The sequence below is a fragment of the Garra rufa genome, chromosome 20 (genome assembly GCF_049309525.1).
Source record: "Garra rufa chromosome 20, GarRuf1.0, whole genome shotgun sequence".
NCBI lineage: Eukaryota > Metazoa > Chordata > Actinopteri > Cypriniformes > Cyprinidae > Garra > Garra rufa.
Window position 1 is genome coordinate 12,834,587 of NC_133380.1, and position 11,583 is coordinate 12,846,169.

Below are 11,583 nucleotides of genomic sequence, written 5' to 3' on the forward strand. Positions count from 1 at the left end.
GGTCAAACAAGGGACTCATGAAACAAAGGAAACATAGCTGTGGACCATTCAGGTAACAACACAGTATTAAGAATCAAGTGTAAAGAGTCATTTTTTTAATAAATTCAACTGGACTACATGTAAACATATTTTATGTGAAATATCTTATTCAGGTCAGTACTAAATAAAAAATAACATGCAGTTTGTATGGTCCCTCTTATTTTGTTAAAATAATTAACATTTTGCAGATTCTGTAAGGTGTATGTAAACTTTTGACCTCAACTGTAACTCAACTATTGCTTCAAATCACTATACGGCTTGCTTCAAATGAACCTAAAATAACAGGTTGTAAATCAGACACATGATTACTAAAGGCATCAGCAATAATCAAAAGGCATTTTTAGAGTGAAACTACATTCCCCGAGGGTTAAATGACTCCTCTCTGTGACCATTTGTTAAAACATAAAATGTTTTGCCCTTCTCTGCTTTATGGTGACTAACAGTTGACTTAAAGAGAAAGGTTGGGTGCTTAGATGCACAGTCAGCAATTAATTGTTTCCTGGGACGCTCGTACTTGTAGCCATTGGGTTAACAGCCTCGATCCTCAATCATCCGTCTATCAGCACTTCCTGAACAGTTGTCAATGTGTGGTGTAGTTTCCCCCTACCTGAAACATTGAATCCTTTTCAGACTGTCGTGTAGGTGCGAACGCACGTGTCAAAGACAGTCTTTTGTCCTCTACAAACGCTCATCAATCAGACACACGTTCACACACAAACTCCAGTCGCGCATCTGAAGACAAGAGATGGGTTTAGAATGCATTCTCTCTGGTTTTTATTCAGGTTCTTTAGGAAGAGTTCTGTTCGGAATTACAAAATGCACTGGTAGAAATAGCAGAGAGATAGAGAGACAGAGGAAGAGAGAGAAAAAAGGGGGATTTTTCATAGCCAGAATAAATGTGTAACATCACCAGGTTCAGGCAGCCTCTTTCACAGCTCAACATCAGCAAAAGGGTTTTGGATTTCTTCTTAAATCAGAGTGATGTGCAGCCTCTCGTACTGAGAGTTACTGGATAATCTTTTCACCTTTTTTTTTTAAACTCTGTAATACATTTCCACAGCATGTTGTGTGCTCACCTTACCCACGATTCTCAGAGAACAGTTGGCAATAGAAACAAACATACATTCTATGAGTTTTATCATGTCTCTGTTGTATTTTTTTATTTTTTTCCCTCTTGGTGCTCTTTTTTGTCTTTTTCATTTTTAAAAATAGAAGAAAAAAGGAACACATTGCTCATAAAAACATCTAACTATATTTATATATTTATACATATATACTCTTTTTCTTTATATTTCTTTTTATATTTTATAATTCCTGAAGTTGACTTGTTAACCCACATAGTGGCATGCACGTTGCACATGCAAATCTGTAATTAAATACCTCTCTTTATCATGGCCTTTTTTTCTCTTTAAACTTCCTCTTTTGCTTCTAAATGGTTCAGGTCAATAGTAATATGGATGGCGGGTGGGATATGGGTGATTAAGGAGAGATGGGACGGGTTTGCGGGTGTCACGGTGACAGTGGCTGCGCGCTCGCAGGAACTCCCCATATATTCACACATTCACACTACACACTTATTTCCCCTTCGCTGTGAAGAGACACACTCTTGCTGACGGGGCTGAAAACGCACTTCCTGTCTTGTGATCCGCTTCCTTTTAGAGAACCGCAACACTCGTTTCTCTTTTAAGTGAAATCTGTTCGTTTCTCTCATCTAATGCTACATGTTTTCTTTTAGCAAAGCGCCTGGGACTTAAAAATGAAAAATGTCATCATTAACTGCGAAAAGATAATATTTTAAATAAAACGGCAACATTGGACCCCATTGACTTTTATTGTACAGACTAAAAATACTGATATTGTTTTGAAATATCTTATAAAGTCATACAGGTTTCCTATTTCTGTGTGAACTACTTCTTTAATTATGTATTTTAATTAGTGTTACTATTAGCATTACTTAATACATTTATATGAAAATATTTCTTTAGTATTAAAAGTATAGTTCACCCAAAAATGTAAATTCTGTCATTAATTACTCTCCCTCATGTTGTTCCAAACAAGACCTTCCTTCATCTTCAGAACACAAATTAATATTTTTGATAAAATCCTAAAGCTTTTTGACCCTGCATAGACAGCAATGCAACTGACATGTTCAAGGCCTTGAAAGTTAGTAAGAACATCTTTAAAATAGTCCGTGTGACATCTGTGGTTCAAATTTAATGTTATGAAGCTATGAGAATACCTTTTGTGCACAAAGAAACCTAAAATAATGACTTCCCTGTCGAAGACTGACACAAAAGAGAAGAAATAGTTGGTTTTCTTTGCGCACAAAGTATTCTCGTAGCTTCAAAAAATATGAACCACTGATGTCACATGCACTGTAAAAAGTTTTCACCAGATTTAACTTAAAAACCCACGTTCGGCAGCTGCCTTAAGTTTTTAAGTTAAATCAGCTTAAAACTACAAGCCATTTTAACTTATTACAATAAAAATTAGTTGATTTAACTTGTGAGTTTAAATGACTTAAGTTGATTTAACTTAACATTTTAAGGCTACTAAACTTAAGTTTTTAAGTTGAAACTGGTAAAAACTTTTTATTTTTTTATTAACTATGTCTTTACTACCTTTCTGGGCCTTGAACGAGGTAGTTGCATTGCTGTCTATGCAAGGTCAGAAAGCTCTCGGATTTCATCAGAAATATCTTAATTTGTGTTCTGAAGATGAACGAAGGCCTTACAGGTTTGGAACGATATGAGCAATTTTCATTTTTGGGTGAACTTTCCTATTAAATATCACTATAAGCTCAATATTGAATCAGCAATGTGTTGGAATGAAGAAACCATGACATGCATAAAGAGCGAGAGGAAATGAAACAGAAAGGAACATGGCAATGTTGAAGAAAGAGGATGAGAACACACAGACTGTTGCAGGAAGTTTATGAATGAGATATACAAGAGTTACAGAAGAGAAAGAGATTGATAGATCCAACAAAACAAGTTAGATAGACATGGATAGACAGTCGAGGTACAAACATGATGACCCTCTTCGCTTTCGCCATGGCTTCGTATCTACGGTCATGTAACGGCGATGGGAAACTGTTCATTTAAGGCACTATAAAACGACTTGCCTTCAAATCAGCTCGCAGACACATGCGCACACACACTCACAGACGACCGTCCCACTGTCACATGGATGAACCCAACCCTCCGATCTTCTTGAATGGATTCGTATCCGATCTTGGATTTGGATCAGATGAGGATGATAATGAAGTATGCCATGGTAAATGCTGAGCAGAAATGGATTGGCAAACCCAGCACTAAATTACCCAAGGTGCACAATATCATTTGAATCCCTTTTTTTTTTTTTTGGCATGCACATTGCCTGTGCTGGCCACAGCTGTGCCTCAAGTTCTCGCTCTCATACATACAGGGAAAAAAAACTACATTACCCATCACCCCCCTCCCTTTTCTCCAGTTCCCCCACACGTTAGCATGCACACACATGTAGTTCTGTTCTGTACAAAGGGAGACCACAGGAAGTGGTGTAGCTACATAGAGGGTGACTTGTTTTGGCAGCACTCAACCATTGAAGGAAAGCCCTTATTTCGTATGAAACTGAAAGAAAATACAGCTTTGTTCCACTAGGACGATACGAAACAAACAACACATGCTCAAATGCAAGTGTGTTTTGTATCTACGATGATTCACTTGTGTGTTGCAAACGGAAAATGGCTTTCTGTCGGGACAGAAAATGAAGATGCGAGTCAAACAGAAAGCAATAAAGGCATTGACACTGAGAGCAAAAGAGGGTCAGAACTAAACCGATGAACAAGCAGAGCCAAAGAATGATGCACCGGTCTTCATTATATTCGTAAACTCTTAAAGGGACAGTGCACCCAACAATAAAAATTCTTGGTATTCTTTATTCACCCTCATTTATCTAAACCAAAATGACTTTATTTCTTCTGTGATAAAACTTCTTCAAATCAAAATGCACATTATTTTTAAAAATTCATGTGCCTTTGTAATCTTTATTCATAAAAATAAAACTCCAATGCGCTCCAATCAATTCCTGATTGAAAAAACTTATATTTTTTCAGCTCAGTGTTTTATTTGAATATACATCATAATAAATAGTCATTGCAATTTTCATTTCATGCCAGCTTTAAACACTTTAAGCCTTCCCCTATTTCTAATTTCCATTCTAATTTGTGAATTTTAAAATATTTAGTGAATAACAACTTGTATTTCAGCCAGTTTCTCAAACAAAGCTATTGTATGGCTTATAAAATGGAATATAGTCATATGGACTATATATATGATATATGATTAAAAGCCTTAGCTCTTATTATTTTTAACTAAAGAGCAGCTGGAATAATTCTTTAACATCTCTCCTTTTCCGTTCTACAGAAGAAACAAAGTCATAATGGTTTGGAATGAGCTGAAAGTGGGTAAATGATGACAGAATTTTCTTTTTTGGATGAACTGTTCTTTTAAAAACCACAACCTTCTGATATCTCTTTAGAATTCATAAATATCTAATCGTATTAATAATCCATCAATCCACGTCTTGAGCTAAAATGGAGCAAATTCTCTTGCATTTCAAGTGTTTTCGGCAAAAAAATACAAGACCAAGAGAACTTCTAAATGGGCATTATATTAACCATGCAAAAGGTCTAGCTAACATTCATGCCTGACAAAAATAAGCCTTCCTGTCCTTTTGCTAAAGACCTGAGAAGTAGAACAATCCCTCCGATGTTCGATGCAACTCTCTGAACGAGCAGGGTGAGACAAATCAAAAAATGGCTGCCATCCACTTGAGGAAGCATTGCTAAGAGAGACAGAGAGCCGAGATGGACACCCTGACAGAACTCGGTTGTCGTTTCCCTTCATTACTCTCAGAGTAACTGGGATCTTCCCCCATCATATAACCGTGCCTCCCTGTCTTTAAAAAGCCCAGCAGACAGCGCAGACATGGGGACTTGTTAAGGCGTAGTGTGAGTCCATCACATTAAGAGAGAGATAGAGGGGAGAGGGAAGAGAGGCAGGGGAAAGGTTAGTGTGCGACACTAAAACAGAAGGCACTGTGGCTCTGCAGGTTCATCTAGACCCATGGGCATCAAACCAGGGGCTAACAGGGGGCCAGCTCTGGGTAAATGTGGGCCGAACATCAACAAACACCCAGAAAACAGTGGTTTCCTCCCTAAAAGTCTTGGATATGAGTTGGCAAGGAGAAGGGATCAAATGAAATGACACTATTTCTGTTTTAAAGAAAACTAAATCTGTGGATTTCGTATGACTCTGGGACAAAATGAACATAAGGAGAAAATACAGAACCGCCCAACTGACTTCATGATTAGAGATATGTTTATACTGAAATGAGTGTTTATGTTAAATAAAAAGCCTATTCTGACATTTTCTCTGATATACCATAAAGAAAAAGAATAAACGAGATCTCTAACATCTCAATAGTTACTCCTAGAGACAAAATGGAGACTCTCCTGAGAAAAAGATCTCACACGTGTCTTTCTCTAGAGTTCTGCAACAGAAAGCCAAAGATATGCTACCCACATTCATTTTATAGCCAAAATTGTTTGTACCGCATCTCAACAAATGTCTCATCTGTGTCTATTTTTTCTAAGGATTTAGGAGAAACATCTGAGCTCCACAAGTCTCCTGAGCTATAAAAGAGCAACCTATAAGCAATAAAATGATCCAGTGGAGGGGAAAGATTTTTCATAAACATTTGGTCTTTTTTGATGTTTTGAGATGGTCCGATGGGTGGGGGTCAGCTGGACAGGTTCAGTGACGGTAGGGGAGGCTGAATAGGCCGCACCTCTACACCCCTGTGAGATATATGTTTGGCTGTATTGTTGTATCCTGAGCAGAAGGGGGAGGGGGGGTCTCAGATTGAGCAGACAGCCAAAGACATAACAAGCTGCCCGTGGCAGGGAACAGGAAGGCAGGGTGGAAGAATCGTTTCCAGTTACTTGATCAAAGACTACCCAGGTCAAAATTCTCAAAAAACTCCTGTCGGACAAAAAAAGTCAAAGGCGAGCTTTGACAGACCTGCTACGTCACCTGTCGGGGGACATTTCTGCAAAATCTAAAGTTCTGCAAGCGCCCTCTGGCGACCGTATTTTCACAAGGGATTGTTTGTCCATAGTCTAGCCTGGCTTAAGCTGCGCAACAGCACCACAACATGGACAAAGAGTAAACAACAACATTCATCGCCCAAAATACTAACTTGCACTAACTCTACATTAGCTGTGAAATAATTCAAGGGGTTAAAAACTGACCCTCTATAAAACGGTTTCTTCAGATCACACTGTGGTGCGACCATCTTTTTCTGTCGAGAAATAAATATGGAATGGACCCTGAATTTGTCTGAAAAACTCTGACACAAAAACTGTCCGAGGATATCCTGAATGCCCCAGCTCTCTCTTTTAAAACATTCATGAGCTCTGACCCGAACTATTCACTACAGATAGGAATATTCTACTCAGCTGAGGTCACAAGTACGTAAACTTCAGGACGCTATCGAGAGCGCATCCTTATAGACTTCAATCTGCGGTGAACAGAACCGAAAATAAACGCAAACAAGATGGCCACAACAGACGAAACTCTCGAAAAAACAAGACAACAAAGTCACATGACCACCTCTATCTTCATCAGCATCACCGTCATCTTCATCAATTGCATTAAGATAGTTTTCATCATTGTAAGACTATTGTAATCGACAATAGCAAATGAAGCCTTTAGAAAGGAGAACGTCTCTCGCCCTGTTTCTCTCTCTGTTCGCAGCCATGGCCGACAGAGCCGTAATGAGGGAGGTTTCACCGTTCAGGCTCGTTTTTAGTGCAATCCAAAGTAATAATAAACAGTGCAGAACATCATCTGGGATCCTCAGATGGATATAACGTAGAAAACACCTTTAGATCTGTCTGGCTATTTAGAAAGGTCTGCTGTAGCGTCTATCTATAAACTCCATCTGCACGTAAAGATCTGTAGACATGGCAAGAGCAACAGGGAGAAAACGAGAGAAAGAACTTCCAACTGAATGGAAAAAAGAGAGCTATCACCCTCCCCTTCCCACAGTAAATCTTCTGTCTGATATATATATATTTATATATTTATATATATTTTTTTTAAATCAATCATGCAAGTTTCCATCAGATTTTAGTCCAAAAATATCAAAGAAAGCTGAGCAAATGCAACAGAATAACCAAGCTCCAAATGTTCAAAAAGAAGAAGTAATCAATTGAAGACATTCTGAAGAGGAAATAGTCTTTCCATCCCTCCCTCATCTGCCGTTTCTTTCTTTTTCCACTGTCTTTTCCTCATCAGGACCGAGTGGCAGTTTGTGGGTGGGGCTTCGGGGTGCCACGCCCACCCACTTCCTCTCGCCTGCACTGGGTCCTTTCATATGCCACGCCTCTTTGACAGTTAACCCCTCCCCCAGGTGATGAGGTCACTCAGCATCTTGAGTTGGTAACAGTAAACGCAGATGATAAAACTCATCGATATCGGCCAGCACATGGGGCTGGTTTTGCAGTAGGTAGAGCTCTCGTTCACAAGAGCACTTGCTTTTTCTTCAACAATGTCTATTTTTTTCTTCCCTTTTTATTTTTTTTGGGTCTTTTCAAGAGGCATAGATGTGAGGGGGAAAAATGGGTTCTGGCTTCATTTTCAAAATTCCTTTTTTTTTTTGATTTACAGAGGATGTAACTCCTCATTTTTTCCATCGGGCAAGAAGTGATCGGTCTTGCTTAGTCTGGAGTGGAGCTTTCAAACACAATGACTCTGATCTTTAAAGTTCAGTCCATTTAACGCAACCACCCCATTTATCACTCATACGCTCCCATTCCCTTGCATGCTGAGCAGCATGGGAAACGTAGTCCAGAGAGCAGGAGAAAGCATTAGAGAGAGAGAGAGTAGGGGAACTGTATGTGCTGCTCCAAGGTTCAGAGTCTCACAATGGCGCGTTCGCCCTGTTTGCGTTTCCCCTTCCGCCCCTCTCTCCCTGCTGCGGTGCATAAACATCTTGGTTTAAGTTGAGTGGCGCCCCCTCCTGGTCACCCTGCGCACTAACACCAATCATCCTCGTCCGTCTCGCTATATTGTTCGTGCAACCCCTTCCGGGGCCCACGGCCATGGGGTGGCCGCTGTGGGCCTGGGTGGGGGCCGCGCCGGTGCGGGGAGGGCGAGGAGGAACGGTAGCCGTTAGGCATACGGCGTGGGTGCAGGGGAGGCCCGTGACGAGCAGTCCTTGGCGATCGGGGATGCGGGTGTGAATGAGGGTGGGGGTTGCCCTGTGATAGACTCTGCTCATAGGCAGGCGGCTCATGGTGCCGCTCGTACTCATAGTCCCGTTCGTAGAAAGGTCCGTCGCCCTCTAGGCTGTCAGGCGGCGGGCCCCAGCGGCTGTGACGTGGAGATCTAGGCGAAGCGTGCCTGGGGGAGCGCGGGGAGGCATGCCGGGGTGAGCCGTGATGGGGCGAGGCGTGGCGGGAGGGTGGACGATGGTAGGGCGGTTCGTGATCTGGCGGAGAGAAGTGTCGCGGGGAAGGGGATCGGAGCCGACCCTGGCCTGGGGAGCCGTAAGGAGGCTTGCGGACGGCAGGGGAGTAGGTGACATGAGGGCGCGGTGTAGACGGTGTCTGGGGCAACTGCCGACGGCCACGCCGGGGGGTGCTGGTCCCCGACGTCGAGGGAACGGGGCTTCCGCTTACGGAACTACTGCCCTACATGAAAATTAAAACAAGGCAAATAAAAAAACACCACAAAATTAACGTCAAACAAAAGAGAGGAGCACACACCGGCAAGAGGAGGAGGAGGAGGAGGAGGAGGTGGAGAGAGAGACAAGGGAGAGGAAGCCAGAGAAAGAGAGAGAGAGAGAAAAAGGTGTGTGGAAACAACAACATCAATAAAACCAGAAATAAACAAACCGGCAATGAGGCAAAACAGCAGACACAGAGAAGCCACGAGTCACATCGAGAAAAATGGACAGAAACCACAGTGATAAAAGAAGATAAACAAAAGAATAACACAAAAAAGAGAAACTGATTTCAGTAAGCAGTCAAGATAAGGTCACAGGTGTGCATATGCTGTCTGGTTACAGTCTTCCCACATGGACCCACACCTGTGTGCTCCAGATACCTTTTATCCCTCAGGCTCCTCATTGCAGGTTACTGTAAAGTTCTAGACCACAGACTTATTCACATAAATGTCTATGTCTTCAAAATGATGCTCAAGGGTTAACTACTTTATAGTGGTCACATCATGAAATACATTATTTCCCTTTACAGTTTAATTTGTTTAATGTCATCTTCTTAAAGTGAACCTCAGGGATTAAGACTTGTATGGCTTTATATAACATAAAGAATGTTTTTTTTTTTACTGAAATATGTAGTAGAAAACATTTTATACACATTTTGGACTATGGGGGCGATGGATATAAGCATTTCCATGGTTTTTTTTTCTCACAAGAAGTCTAAATGCCCTGGATATCGAGTGAAATCCTTGCTGAGAAACTCATTCAGTGGCCGCGGCATCATAACAAATGTGCGTTCAGCTGGAGCGGCAATTAATACACAGAGCTCTGTGTATTAATTGCTGCTCTAGTTGAATGCACGTGATGGAGATTTACTACTAATCAAAGTACCGGCTTCGTTGACTAAGCGCGCCTCACAATCTCATGCGATAAATCGTGCAGCCCTAATCCACAGGAATCTTCCCATTTTTTTCTCCTCTTCTTATCACTAGGAAAAGCAGTGAAGACTTACATCATTTCTCTTTTTGCCCTTCGACTGAATTAAAATTACAACCAAAAGCCACAATGTGACATCATAACAGCATTTTATTTCCCAAGTTGTGTACTGACTTGTGTTGAGGTGAAAATACCATCAGGTAGCGCCAGTAGCTCACCAAGTGCAACCATTTCACATCATTGAAATAAATGGTGGACCCCATAGTCCAAAGTATGTATAAAACATGGGTGTATAAAAGTGGATTAAAAAAATTTTAATCTTTCATTGGTTTTCTACTAGATATTTCAGTAAAAGACATCATATAGTTATATTAAGCCATACAAGTCTTAATACCAGTGTTAAGTCTTAACACTTATATCAATATGTTGATACAGATGCCTCTTATTTAATATTTTTATATTTATTATTTAGAAAATTAATAACCTTTCATTTAAGTGAACTTAAACAATATTCATATAACCCATTATAATAAATCTCCACCTTTTATACAGTTTGATTGGTGGTGTTCGGCCTGTTAGTACTCAAACATTCTGTCTAAATTATTTATAAATAAGTTAATGTTATTTATAAAAAACCTAAAAAAAAGTTTTATGACTATCTACTGAACTTACTGCAATGTTATTGTTATTAAAGAACAGGGCAGTGCAAACTATACTTGACCTGACAGCAAACCTGAATCTTATAAGTGCTGTTGCTTATTTTATATGTGAATAAATTAGCATAACAGAAGCAATAATCGTAACAAAGGCTTTTTCAAGCAGCAAAAAATAGCCAGGGAAAAGGTGGGAAATGTTTGGGTTAAAGTAAATCACACGGTTATTAGAGCAAGAAACCTTGATTAAAATTATAAGTGGAGATCAGGGAAAATCTGACATGATTTTGTGAGTTAATTTGTGTTAAATATGAAGGTGGTACTCCAGTGAGTGTGTGTCCCACCTGTCGATGCCCTCTCCCCTCACTTGGTGAGCGGGACCAGTGGCGATCAGATCTGTCGTGAGGATGGCGGTGGTAGTCGCGCTCATGACCGTACCGCTCCTTATCCACCGAGCTGTGGTGGTGATGATGATGATGGTGGTGGCGACGGTCTTTTGCTCGACCCCGTTCTCGTTCTCTCTCTTTAGGTGGGAGGTCACCTGACTGTGTAGTGGTGCTAAGATCCGTGCCCAGACCTGCCAAAGCCAACACAGCGAAATGAGATGAGATAGCACTTCAAACCCAGTTGCAATCAAAGTGAGGATGGATTATAAAGGGGTTTCGAATGACATGAATAGAATATATATTTTTTGGATGAAGATTGGCATTATCACTTCTATTAATTTACTTTTGAATATTTTCAAGACATTTTGAATATTAAGAGCAACACAGAATGTGTACTAAATGTTCTAAATCAGGGGTTTTCAAAGTCTAAGACAGTGGGCCTCCCTTTTGACACAACCCCCCCCCCAACACATATATAAACACACAGAAAAATGTCAGACTGTTAACTCACTTTTATCATTATTTGTGTTAACATGAAAAGTGCAATTATTCACAGAGTAATAACAATAAAAACTTCACTTTGAGAGACTATTCTGAGAGGCCATATTAAGTGAATCTGAACCATAACAATAAAATCTGAACTTTAACAAGAAAGGTTTTCAGACTTTATTAACCAAAAATGATAAAATAGTTTGTCGTGTCTGTTTGTTGGGCTGCACAGTTCAGACAAATGTTGTTTTTAATCAATATAAATCTGATTATTTTAATTACTAAACATTAAATTACTAAACATTAAAACT

General features: G+C 40.2%; 1 protein-coding gene across 1 annotated transcript in view; it reads right to left on the reverse strand.

The window, feature by feature from the left end:
- Nucleotides 1-789: 789 nt before the first annotated feature.
- The window catches only part of cacna1ab (calcium channel, voltage-dependent, P/Q type, alpha 1A subunit, b), a 141,775-nt gene continuing 130,981 nt past the window's right edge, over nt 790-11,583 (reverse strand). The window contains exons 47-48 of the mRNA XM_073826038.1: nt 10,742-10,974; nt 790-8,779 (exon numbers count right to left, since the gene is read on the reverse strand). Coding sequence (XP_073682139.1) covers nt 8,123-8,779; nt 10,742-10,974 — 890 coding nt within the window. The 3' untranslated portion in view covers nt 790-8,122. The remainder of the gene's footprint in view (nt 8,780-10,741; nt 10,975-11,583) is intronic.